At 36.8% G+C, this 14,023-nt stretch overlaps 2 protein-coding genes across 2 annotated transcripts; one reads left to right on the top strand and one right to left on the bottom strand.

Annotated features, from left to right (window-relative positions):
* Window positions 1-538: 538 nt before the first annotated feature.
* LOC133870566 (aspartyl protease family protein At5g10770-like) lies at window positions 539-4,096 on the top strand. The gene is made up of 3 exons (XM_062307727.1): window positions 539-752; window positions 2,529-2,978; window positions 3,273-4,096. Exons 1-3 carry the CDS (start codon window positions 539-541, stop codon window positions 4,094-4,096), a joined length of 1,488 nt encoding a protein of 495 aa, XP_062163711.1.
* A 4,698-nt stretch (window positions 4,097-8,794) lies between these two features.
* On the bottom strand, window positions 8,795-13,177 carry LOC133870568 (uncharacterized). Its single transcript, XM_062307729.1, has 3 exons — window positions 13,136-13,177; window positions 11,040-11,551; window positions 8,795-9,014 (listed from the first exon to the last, which is right to left on the bottom strand). Exons 1-3 carry the CDS (start codon window positions 13,175-13,177, stop codon window positions 8,885-8,887), a joined length of 684 nt encoding a protein of 227 aa, XP_062163713.1. The 3' UTR covers window positions 8,795-8,884.
* Between the last annotated feature and the right edge of the window lie 846 nt (window positions 13,178-14,023).

A 14,023-nucleotide genomic window follows, 5' to 3' on the forward strand; every position in this document is an offset into this window, starting at 1 on the left:
TGGACTATAAGTTTGGTTGAGCTTTGCATACCACTCACTAGCTCTCTCTCTTTCTCTCTCACACACACAAAATGGTTACAAGGAAGGATCCTTTCCATTCTTGATCCTAAAGGAAGAGAGAATCTGTTACCTTCCAGTCAACTTGTCCTACATTTGAGATAGATAGAAGATCTTAAAGAAACAAAAACCGAAAAAGAGGTGGGCTCCCAACAATAGACCCAAAACGATAAATAATAGTGTGAAAATACAAACAAACGGTAAAAAATAGGACAAACAAGTTAGTGACCTGGTCATCTCAATATGGCCACATAAAGCGGTAATAAAAGCAAAAATGACACAAATTAAGACAAATTTATCTAAAGCCCCACTATATAAAGCTCAATTATATGAGTACCTGAAATAGAAAATGTGATGTCGAAGATTTGACAATCTATTTTATCGCCAATTATCTTATAAATAAGGCCAACAAATTAAGACAATAAGAATTGTTCACATGCAACAGAAACATAGTGGAGAGAGCTAGAGAGAAGGCTAAACAATGGCCACTCCTCCTCTTTCCTCCTCTTTCCTTAGCTTTTTCCTCTTGATCATCAGCACTCTTGTATTAATTCTTTCTTCTTCTTCTTCAAACAAGCTGGGATTTGCCTTTGCACGAAGAGAGAAAATAGAAAGCAACCCTCTTCATCATCATACTCATACCCTGCAAGTCAGCTCTCTTCTACCATCAACTACTTGCGGCCCTTCTTCCAAAGGTTTGTCACAAAACTCTCTCTCTCTCTCTCTCTCTCTCTCTCTCTCTCTCTCTTCAAAATCTAATGAGTTTGTGAATAAGTTAGAATTCATGCAAAAAATAAATAAATCAAGTTTAAACAAACTATCTAAATAAGTTAGCTCGAGTTACAAAAACGTACTCAACCAAAGAAACTAGGGTTAACTACAAAGAAAATAATAGGAAAAAGTACATATAATCCCCTCAAACTATCACTCCATTGTCAATGTCCCTTCTAAACAACCAATTGTGTCAATCTTCCCCTTAAACTACCGAAAAATGTCAATATCCCACTAATAACAAAAATAACCTTCATAAAATTATTAAAAATTTTTTTTTTAAAAAAAGACTAAAAAAATTATTTAAAAAAAATCCAAAATAACAAAAAGTTATAAAAAAAAAATAATAAGAAATAAAAACGGGGGTTTTTTTTTTTCATTTGTTTTTTTTTTAATAATTTTTAGTTATTTTTTCCTTTGTTTTTTTTTTTGAAAAAAAATATCATTCTCTTTCGTTTTTAATTTTTTTTTTTAATTTTTTAGTTTTAGTTTTTTTTTTTTTTTCGAATTTATAAGGACATTTTTGTCTTATTGAAAAAAAAATTATAGTCATTTTTGTCTTTTTGTTGATTTTAGGGGGGACATTGACATGTCTTCTTAGTTTGAGGGAGGACATTGACACAATTGGTTGTTTGGGAGGGATATTGACAATTGAGTGGTAGTTTAAAGGGTATATGTGTATTTTTCACAAAATAATATTTAATTTCGCATGCTCAAGGGTATTTTGGTAAGTAGGACACATAATGTCTCCCATGAAGTTATAAGTATGAATATTATATAGAATTATGATACGTTTACAACCTTTGTACAACTTATAAATCCCAACAGATCCAATAATTAGTTTGAAAAAAGCTGTATAAAAGTTGGAAGCATATCATATCTCTATTATATATCATACACTGTTTGGACAAAGACAGCTATTGCACGTCCTACGAATAGGCTGTGAGTATGTGATCATTGCAATAATGGTTTTAAGGGAATTGAATGATCAATTTTCTTTGATTTTTTAACACTTTTTTTTTTTTTTTTAATTTCCAAAACAAAAAATTAACAAATCCAAAATATAAAATACTTACATATCATTCAAAACAACTTCACTTTTATGTCACATAAGAACATTTTTTTCAAGCAATAAAGTAAAGAAAAAGAAAAAGAAAAAAAATGACATTATCTAAAAAGCATTAACAAACATAACCAATTTGCTTTTTTAAGCACAAATTCTACTCTTCAAAGCAAGTTTTGTTGTCCAATTCTCTTGCTCAATTTATTAAACTAACATATGTCCTTAATTAAAGCATATAATTCCCATACGCATTTTTGCTTTGTTCATTTTTGCATTGTCTTTTCATGATCACCGGCTTCATTTTTGGTGAGCTTTGTCAAATTGACAACTGTAAGAATAGTTTTTTTGGATGTATGTAATTTACAAATGAAGGATTTTTTTTTCTTTCTTTAATTTAATTTATTAAATTGACACATATTGATCCTTACGGCACGTAATTCTCATGCGTACTTTTTTATTTAAAAAAAAAATTGTGCATGATAATTGCATACTCTGTTAATCTTAATGAAAATTCACGTAAAAATCACATATTTTTAAGATAAATGTCAATTTAATAAACTAAATTAATACACATATTGATCTTTTTGTTAATATTAGATGTGAATGTGTTCTAACTGATTGGGAATTAAAAACACAGGCCCAAAAAGAAAATCATCCTTGAAAGTGGTACACAAATATGGTCCATGCTCCCACCTTCATGAAGACAAAGCAAAAACTCCCACCCACGCTGAAATCCTGCAACATGACGAGGCAAGGGTGAAGTCAATCCACTCCAGGCTCTCCAAAATGTTGGCCGGCAGTGGCGGAGATGATTTGAGGGACGTAGAGGCCTCCGCCGATATCCCGGCCAAGACCGGTAGCACCATTGGCTCGGGCAATTACGTCGTGACCGTTGGCCTCGGCACACCCAAAAAGGACTTGACGCTCGTATTTGATACCGGCAGTGACGTCACTTGGACCCAATGTGAGCCTTGCACCCAAACTTGCTACAAACAAAAGGAACCAATCTTCAACCCATCAGCATCCAACACTTACACAAATGTCACGTGTAGCTCAAATTCGTGCTCTCAGCTCAATTCTGCCACAGGTGATACAAATAATTTCGGCACTCTAACAACTATTTTTTAAGATCAACTATTGAATATTTATGACTCACATGTAGAAAAACAAATTTAATGATTGATCATAAAATTAAAAAAAAAAAGAAAAAAAAAAAAAAAGAAAAAAAAGAAGAAAGAAAGAAAAGAAGTTAAAGTTATGTAAAAATTATGCAAAAAATATTACTCATATATATATATATATATAATCATGGTAATATACTTTGGTAAGTGTCGTGTGCCAAATACTTTCCATATAAATAGAAATTTGCATGCAGGCATAGCACCGGGTTGCTCTGACTCCACATGCTTGTACGGCATACAATACGGCGACCAGTCGTTTTCCGTTGGATTCCTTGCCCAAGAGACGCTGACCCTCACACCAACAGACGTGTTCGACAACTTCCTCTTCGGTTGCGGCGAGAACAACAAAGGCCTCTTCGCCGGCTCAGCTGGGCTGCTCGGCCTTGCCCGCAACCCACTCTCCTTCGTCCAACAAAGCGCACCCAAGTACGGCCACTACTTCTCCTACTGCCTCCCCTCAACCTCCAGCTCCACCGGCCACCTCACCTTCGGGAAAGGCAGCGACGGAGCTTCGAACGTCCTCAATTTCACGCCCTTGTCGAAGAGCTTCAGCGGCACGTCGTTTTACGGCCTCGACATCACGGGAATAAGCGTTGCAGGAAGAAGGCTAGCGATCGCCGCCTCGGTTTTCTCGACCTCTGGGAGCATCATCGACTCGGGGACTGTCATCACTCGCCTGCCGCCCGCGGCGTACAGCCCATTGAGGACGGCATTTCGGGAGGCAATGAAAGAATATCCTCTGACGGACGCGTACGAGATACTAGACACGTGCTACGATCTCACCAGCTTCGACGATGTTACGTTCCCGGTAATATCGTTCTCTTTCAGCGGCGGGATCGACGTGGAGCTGGACGAGGTGGGGGTGTACTACGCTGAAAAAATCTCGCAGGTTTGTTTGGCTTTTGCCGGGAATAGTGAAGCGAGTGACGTGGCGATCTTTGGGAATGTTCAGCAGAGAAGGTTGGAGGTGGTGTACGATCTTGCTGGAGGGAGGGTTGGGTTTGGGCCTGCCAGTTGTACGTAGCTGATTAATTAACAAATCATTAAGGTGGGCTAATCACTGGATTAATTAGTTGGGATGCCTATAGAGAATAAAATAAAAGTGTGCAAGTCGATCATGCATGTATATATATAAAATACAATAATTCTTTTTTCTTTTTTTTTTTTTCTTTTTTTTTTTTTTTCTCACTCTTGAATTTGGTTGGGTCTTGTTTTTACTTAAATTATGATAATTTCTTCATAACTCAATTGGATCTTAATCTCTCCGGTGTCATATGATCGATCATCAAATTAAGGTTCGACGAAGATATTTAAATAAAGGGGAAATTACACTGGATTTAGCTTAGGTATTATAAAAAAAAAAATTAAAACATTTTCAATGATTTAGATTTAATTTTAATTCTTTTTATAAAATAGAGTGATTGAAATTAAATCTGAACCGTTGAAAAAACTATAATGTATATACTATAATTTTATTATTTCTTTTTCTTTTAAGCACCTAAGCCAAATTCAATTACATTTATTACTCCCCTTTAATAACTTGTACCCAATTTACAATATTCTTCAAACTTTAAAAAGTTACAATTGACTCCTTTTAACTATTTAACCCTTTTCACTTATCCTCGTTAAGATTTTATATTAAAGTCAACAAAAATTGCGTAATGTGTAATATACGTTATTCAAAATATTTATTATACCCTTGCATCATATTAAAAACAAATAAAAAAAATAAAAAAGAAAAACTGAAAAAATGAAAAAACTGTGAGCGACCAAAGATGCATGACCAGACCATGGAGAGTCGTGGATCACTTATAATGCAATGTGTTTAGGTGTTCGATTTTTAAAATCATAATTCAATTCTTATTTTGTGTGTGAATTTCGAGGTTTGACTTTGTGAGATAAAATGAGAAAAAATTGAATAAAATATAATGTGCTTTTGAAAAAGTTGAATAAAATATGATTTTTTTTTTTTAAAAAAAAAACACTGTAGCAAATAAAAAATATTTTCTACTTGCATCCAAATAGACCTTTAGGCTTTTCTTTTGTACCTACTTTGACCGGATCACATAAAAAGAGACATTTTGTTGCCTTTTATTTATTCAAAAATTGTTCTATCCAATTATAAGAGAAGTGATTGGTGCACAACAACGTTGTGCAAATATCATTTTTTCAGTCATAATGTCCACGCAAGTTGTTCGAAAGGCGACCTTGGAACCAAAAAAAAAAAAAAAAAAAAAAGACATATATGATTACCTTTTGTCTAAAATCACTAAGCAAAAAATACCTTAAAAAGCCTCTTCTCTTTTTTATATATATAAGAAAATTCTCAAAAAAATCACATGCAATATATAAATACTCTGTTCCTCCCTAAACTATTGGTTAGCTACGGTGCCACCCAAGGTAGCTACCCAGTACATTATTCTAAGATAGATGCTAGAGCAGGCTTTTTCTGTGGCCTATTGTAAAGTGTTTTGGAAACCGTCGCCACACGTACGGTTTTCTTTCAAAATCGGGTGCCTCTACATATTGTCTAGACACAAAACGACACCTACATAGTCATCCAACGCCTGTGCGGTCTTCATTAGCATGACTTTTGGAAAAGAGATATGATCTATACACAAAAGCCTCACAACTCTCGCACAACAGTCTTACGTGGCAAGCATATTTTATTGTTTTTTTTGTTTTTTGGTTCCTGCGGCTAGAAAACACTGGAGAGGGGGAAAATCAAATTTCATTTCCCCGCACCACTGCCCAGTCCCTATCTCTCTCTCAAATTTCTGTCCGTACAGCTCGCCCCATCGCCGGTCGCCCCCGTCGTCCGTCGTCCGTGTCTTCCCCCTCCGGCAGGCAGATCCTCTCCAGCTCTCTCTCTCTCTCCGGCGTATTTCCTCTCTCCGGCGGTTCCCACTCCGCCAGAGACGGTCGTCCGTCGTCTTCCCCCTCCGGCAGATCCTCTCCAGCTCTCTCTCTCTCTCCGGCGCTTCCCGCTCCGCCAGATTCGGTCGTCCGTCGTCTTCCCCCTCCGGCAGATCCTCTCCAGCTCTCTCTCTCTCTCTCCGGCGGTTTTCCTCTCTTCGCCGTTCTCTCTCGGCGTCCGGCGTCCGCCCTTCTCTTCGCTGTTCTCTCTCGGCGTCCGGCGTCCTCTGTCGTCCGGCAGATCTCGTCCCAGTCCAGCTCTGTCTCCGGCAGATCTTCTCTCCGGCAAGCAGGTATTTTTTTTTTTTCTTTTTTGCTGCTACATTCTGTTTGAAATTTTGATTTGGGGTTTTTTTGTTCTTTTTTTTTTGTTTTGGCTGCTACATTCTCTGGCATTTCAGTGAACTATGGTTTTGCAGCTTTGTTGTTTTGCATTTTGCTTTATTAAAATTTTTGGGTTGTTTTTCCATTGCACACAAGGTGCTTGATAAAATGCTCCACTGAGCTGGCTAGTAGATTTCAGACATGTTGTAGATTTTCGTGGATTTGGACTAATTTATTGGCTAGTAGATTTGTTTGTTTGTAAAATGGAAGGAAGAAAGGCCTTTGCTCGACATCATTTGAGCAATGATGGCAGAAATTTTGTCTTAAACAACATCATTGCCTTCCCTATGATGAATATTGAAAATTCTCATTCCCAATCCCTTAGCACTTGTTGACTGAGATGCCATATTTTGAAAGTGTTTGGCCCATGTTGAATAATATGTGGATAACGCTTTTTTGGTGCTAAATAAAATGTGGATAATGTTGGTTACTATGATTTTTATTTTTTGTAGATTTGAAATGTTTGTGTTAATGTGTTTTTTAGATCGGTTTGTGTTTGGATAAGGCTATGCTGGTGGAATAGGAGTTATATTTTGGATGGTATTCGATCTCCCTTCACATGTAGAGTGTATTTTGAGGTCCCAGTATATATATATATATATATATATGAGCTTGTAATTTATGGTCATCTACTGTTTGTTCTTGTGGTTTAGTTCATTTTTATATCCCATAATCATTGTGTTGTAGATTTTACTCCTTCTGTTGTGCTTCATTACTATAGTTTACCATCCCCTAAACTAAAAATAGGCTAGGTGTTTTAGAATGATTTCAATTGCCTTCTAGAAGAATATGTTTATGGGTTTTTACATGTTTTGATGCCTGTACTTCTCTGATGCAGTGTGTTGAAGTGATATTGGTGCTCTGCCTACTTGACATTTTTCAACATAATATACTTTGGTGTGTGATTCCCGTAGGTCCAATAATAGGATTTTTTACTGAGCAACTGGTATTTCAATTGCTCGTGGATATAATTATACTACTATGCTAAAATGACCCCAAATACTATTTTCTGATTTTCTTGTTTTTTTTTTTTGATGCCCACGGCTTAAGAGTTACATGCTTACAATAATTTGGTTTGAACAAGGACCGGCTTCTTAAATCAAATAGAATCCATATTAAATAAGAACAATTGGCTACTTTCTTTCTGTTCTTTTTAAAAAAGATTGTACTTGAGAATTTGACCTAAAGCTAGTGATTACTAGGATCTGATTTTGGTTTAATATATCCCGCATTTAGTTGGATGACTCTGATTATTTGAAGCAATGTTTGATTCTTGCATTCTCGTTCTAGTTTTTGGAGTTTAATGTTGAAATGTTTTAATTTTCAGAATCCCTGAAGTTTTCTAATATGCACAAAAAGTTGTGCTTCATCCAACAGGTCCACTATTTGATCAGGAAACAGACTTTGAGGCCCAGATGTGTTCGAGCCTTGAAGCGGATATTTATTCTTTGCGACCATGATAGGGACGGGGGTAATGCTTGGGAGAAGCATTTTTTCTGGAATTCATCCAAAAAAAAATGCTTCTTCATGGCACACTTGTAATTATTACAATTACAAATGTGCTATGGAGAAGCACAATTTCCGAAATTCAGACGGTGCCCTCAGTGATGCAGAGTTCTCTGTATTTTAATTGTATACTAGGATCCCACTTGGAAAAACTTTTGGAGGCTTGGGCATGCTTCAAACCTATTTTAGCTTGCTTCAGAGTGGTTTCCCCTGTGGAGAGTGTTAAACTTGATTTCTATGATCAATATAGTCTTAGTTCTCTCTGTCTGTCTACTTGTGAGTAAATGTTTGTTGGACTTGGGTCTTGAAATGAAATTAATTGTCAAGTATGGCCAAGCTGGTCGATGACTCGTTAAAGTCGCTGATGATAATTATTCTAATTACTGTTTTTATTTTTCTCTAAATCCCACTTACTAATCAGCATATATATAAGAACAAAACCAAACAAAAAGAAAAAAAAAAAATTAAAAAAATCAGCCAAAGCCAAATTGACAAGGACAAATTACCGAACAATAGCACATACCATATTGACATGGTAAAAGAGATCCATTGAACATCATACATTAAAACATAAATTGAACATAAAATGCAAAATCTCATTTCGGAAGAAAACTTTGGACAAGGAAAAAAAGCGAAAGTAAAATATGAACCTGAAGATATGAACCTGAAGAACCTAGCCGTTTTCACATAGCCTAAATAAAATTTCTACTCTACATAGTTGATCAGACCCATTCTTTGTGAGATTTGTACAATTTTATCTTTAATTCATACACCATGCAGAGTTCAAAAAATGTATATATCAAAATGCCCATCAAATTGTATATCAAAATACTTATATCAAAATGCCCATCAAAATGTAAATTAAATATACATTCCGCACCTTAACTGTACAAATATATATACATTCACATCAAATACATATCAAAAGGTAAAGGTACGTCAAATATACATCAATATACACCCATCTTTAATGACAACAAAAATGTACATCAAATACCATTAACTATTACATTGGTCTCAATGTGGAAGTAATGACTTCATCGGAAGATGGATAATTAACAGCATAGCATCGATAATTGATTTCTTTGTTCTCTGGGCCAGGTTTTTTCACTGCGTCTAACTCAGAAATTGTAAACCTGAAAAATGAACAACCATGTCCTTACTTTAAAGCTAACATTCTGTACCTTTAAAGATAAAGGAAAATGTTGACATGAATGCACACATAAAATGATAATGCATGCACATCATTTTGGCTGCTAACAAGTTCCAAAAAAACCAAACAGGTCCAAGCATGTTGAAACAAAAACACGCATTTCATCATCAATAAAACAAAACTTATCCAACCATGGAAGCACAGAAAAGTGATACATAATCATTGAATCTTTCTTTTCATTAAGAATAACACATTTTGCCTGCTCTCTCCCTGTGTCACTAGCATTCCTATTCAGAGCAAAGAGAAGGCAAAAGAGTGCCACTGAAGCATATAAATCCATAGAAGATTCTAACAGGTCCAACCAAAGGATGATAATAACAAAGCCTATATTTCCCCATAGACATAGCTTATGCAGATTAAGAAACAGTCGAAACAATGGATATGCATTTGACAACCTAAGAGAACCGAACTTTATCAGATTAAATAAGCAAACCTATTTTATCCAAATTCCACAATGTAAAATGTCCAAAACAACATATAAAAACCCATTAGACAACCCCATAGAATGAAACCTATCTCTAGTAAAGCAGAACATGCATTTCACAATAACAACACAGCCTTGTCCAATAGAAACAAACTTAAATCCAAAACTAGCGAAACCCACATCTAATATACACCAAAAACGGTCTCAGACAAGCAATAGCATCCATATCTAACCGCTAAGCCCAGATAAGAAGTTGGCAGAGTAGCATAACCAAACTAAAATATAGTAGCAAGAAGAAATAATATGAGCTTATTTTAGCCTCAATAGCAACCTGGTTTTCTTTGTACCAGTAGAGCCCTAAACCAACAAAAGAAACCCATCTAGAACCCAAACAAACCACAAACCACAAAATTAAACCACAAACCCAAACCAAACAAAACCAAATAATTTCAAGATTCAAGTATTACTTTAAAAGATTAAGAAAACAAAACAGCCTAACAACGTAACCTTTCACATCCAACACAGCCTTATCCTAACATAAACACTCATCTAAACTGAAACCCACATAAGGGTTTTGACAATCAACTATCACTTGTGCATATTAAGAACAAAAATCAAATTAACATCAACGCCTAAATTTCATGTACACCAAGAGAAACTTATCAAAATATGGAAACCCATCTAAAACCCCAAAAAACCAAAACCCAAATTAAACACAATACGGTTTCAGAAAGAAACGGCATACTAACTAATTTGACGCACAACAGCAATAACATAACCCACATTTCATTTGCAGCAACAAAGCCTATCCAAACGTATGAACTCATCTAAACCCCCAAAAGACCAAACCTTCATTTAAATCCCATTCCATGTGCACCGCCACCACCACAAAAAACAAAGCCAAATTTCATTTCCACCAGCATAGCCTTATCCAAACACAAACCGATCTAAAAAACACATTAACACAAACATTTCAAATCTACAAAAAATAAAAATCATAGTAACCAACATTATCCACATTTTATTTAGCACCAAAAAAGCGTTATCCACATATTATTCAACATGGGCCAAACACTTTCAAAATATGGCATCTCAGTCAACAAGTGCTAAGGGATTGGGAATGAGAATTTTCAATATTCATCATAGGGAAGGCAATGATGTTGTTTAAGACAAAATTTCTGCCATCATTGCTCAAATGATGTCGAGCAAAGGCCTTTCTTCCTTCCATTTTACAAACAAACAAATCTACTAGCCAGTAAATTAGTCCAAATCCACGAAAATCTACAACATGTATGAAATCTACTAGCCAGCTTAGTGGAACATTTTATCAAGCACCTTGTGTGCAATGGAAAAACAACCCAAAAATTTTAATAAAGCAAAATGCAAAACAACAAAGCTGCAAAACCATAGTTCACTGAAATGCCAGAGAATTTAGCAGCCAAAACAAAAAAAAAAACAAAAAAACCCCAAATCAAAATTTCAAACAGAATGTAGCAGCAAAAAAGAAAAAAAAAAAAAAAATACCTGCCCGCCGGAGAGAAGATCTGCCGGAGACAGAGCTGGACTGGGACGAGATCTGCCGGACGACAGAGGACGCCGGACGCCGAGAGAGAACGGCGAAGAGAAGGGCGGACGCCGGACGCCGAGAGAGAACGGCGAAGAGAGGAAAACCGCCGGAGAGAGAGAGAGAGAGCTGGAAAGGATCTGCCGGAGGGGGAAGACGACGGGCGACCGAATCTGGCGGAGCGGGAAGCGCCGGAGAGAGAGAGAGCTGGAGAGGATCTGCCGGAGGGGGAAGACGACGGACGACCGTCTCTGGCGGAGTGGGAACCGCCGGAGAGAGGAAATACGCCGGAGAGAGAGAGAGAGCTGGAGAGGATCTGCCTGCCGGAGGGGGAAGACACGGACGACGGACGACGGGGGCGACCGGCGACGGGCGATGGGGCGAGCTGTACGGACAGAAATTTGAGAGAGAGATAGGGACTGGGCAGTGGTGCGGGGAAATGAAATTTGATTTTCCCCCTCTCCAGTGTTTTCTAGCCGCAGGAACCAAAAAACAAAAAAAACAATAAAATATGCTTGCCATGTAAGACTGTTGTGCGAGAGTTGTGAGGCTTTTGTGTATAGATCATATCTGTTTGGAAAACTTGATAGTGCCAAGGCTTCCATTCCCGAGATATGTTACTATTCTGCCATTACTATTTTACATGCACCGTACCTCATGATTCCTTTTGTGAAGTTATTGCTAACTCTCTTTAGCAGAAAGTTATGTATGAAGAACTTGATAACCTTATCAAAACCCACACTCGTGACTTAATTGATCTACCTCTAGGGAAACCTATTGTAGACTAGGGCAAGTGAGTCTACATACTTAAGACCAAATCAGATGGGTTCATTGAATGATATAAGGCACACGTATTGTGGCAAGGGGTTCAACCGAGAGTATGAAATTGATTATGGGGAGAGATTTGAACCAATGGATTGCATTGCCTTAATGTTGTTCACTCTCTCCTTGCAATTGTAAGTGTTTGCGGCGTCATTGGGACCTTTCTTAGATGGACGTGCAAAATGTCTTCTCAATGGCAATCTTGCTATAGAAGTTTATATGCAGCCACCTCTATGTATACTAGTGATAGTACATACCAATTATGTCAGTTCTGTCGTGTACTATGTATGGGTTAAAAAGGGCTTCTTGAGTTTGGTATGCCAAATTCAACTCATCTATAGTCATGGGTCAGGTTTGTCTCTAGCTCCAATGATTCCAAATTTTCAATCCATAAGTTTGATTCTGGTATGATTATTCTTTCACTCTATATTAATGATATAATTATTAGTTGTGATGATATTATCGGCATTCGCGAGCTTTAATTTTTTGAGTCGGTAATTTGAGATAAAGGAGTTGGGCTTTCTTAGAGCATCTGTATTAAGCTCTCCAAATTTTTTCTAAATTTTAGCCAAATAATATACTTTTGTTATTTTATCTATTACTTTTAAAAAGTTTCCTACATCAAATTCTCTAAATATTTCTCTATTTTAATTAAATATTTTTTTTATTGGTTTTGAGAGCAACCACTTTAACTATCATGAACATCAAAGTTTCATACATCAAAACTCCCTCATTCGGCCATCCTCGACCAACCAAAACACCCAATTGGTTTTGGCTTCAAACAATCCCACCACAATCGGCTACCCACAAAACCAAGAACTTCAATTCCCAGCCATTACAAACATAAACACAATACCACCAAAATCTCAAAATTACACAATCAAACACCACCCCATCAGCCATCAACAGATAACTCAAGTTCTCACTAGAATCGGCCAAAACATGGCAAATCATCAAGCCTTAAAATAAAACCCAATATATTAAGAATCATCCAACAAAACATCACAAATAGAAATCCAACCCACAACTCAACAATCAATTGAAACCCAGAATTTCAAACCCTAAATCAATTGAAAACAAAGAATGAAACTCATGTTTGGGAAGGGAAATTTGGAGCTACAGCGTCAACGGCAACGCGTCGCTCTCCTCTGTCAGGCGTTGGCCAGAGTAGCGACGTGGTGGTGCACGGCCTTCAACTGCCATATGCCCAACACTCTCTCAGTGTTTCATGAACCTCATCTTTTCCCCACTGAGCCGGTAGCTTTGACCCGATCATTGGCGTGAAGGGAGCCCACGACAACGAGGATGACGAAGCCGATGAATAAGAAAACGAGCTGGATGATTGGGGCTTAGAAATATGACAGAGGAATTGCGAGTGGAGACGACAGAACCCCCAAAACCGAGAACCACAGATTCAAGCTGCTGCTTGGAGCAACCGATGTTGGCCCAGTGCCTGGAAGCAAAAGGCTGAGTTTCCTTCTCGAAATCGCCAGAAACTTCTACACACAGTGAAGAAGGCGCTCGACAGAGAGATGCGGAGGAAAGTGAAGAAGGCGTGAGAATGAAATAAAATGATATAAAATGGAATGGCGTAAGGAAGATGGGTGTTAAATTTGGAGAGAGATCTGACATGAGTTATTTTGCTGAAACGATACAGAGTTTGATGCAGGGGAGTTGACAAGTTTCTCCAATATTTAATGAAAGTTTTGAAATAGAGAGTTTGATACTGATGCTCTTAGATGAGAACTGCTACACTGACACCCTCTTTTTACTCCCATTTATTTACATCTTGACTTGGCACCAATGTGGTATTTACCACATCAGATTTTGGTAAAAAAAAAAAAAAAAAAAAAAAAAAAAAAAAAAAAAGGCTTTAAGAAATGGATGCTCTCTTTCAGCGAAAAATTGGCTGTCTGTCGTTCTTCTCTAGTCAGATGTGGTATTTAAGATGGCTATCAAATGGATGCCAAAAAAAATATAAGCAATGCAGCTATTCATAAGGCATAAATATATCAAGATCAACCTAGCACACAAATAGAAAAGGATTTTCATGCGTAATATCTCAATAGAATATTCCAATCAACAAATATTTCAATATTCTAAAAAGCGCAAAAACTTTTAA

The sequence above is a fragment of the Alnus glutinosa genome, chromosome 6 (assembly GCF_958979055.1).
Source record: "Alnus glutinosa chromosome 6, dhAlnGlut1.1, whole genome shotgun sequence".
NCBI lineage: Eukaryota > Viridiplantae > Streptophyta > Magnoliopsida > Fagales > Betulaceae > Alnus > Alnus glutinosa.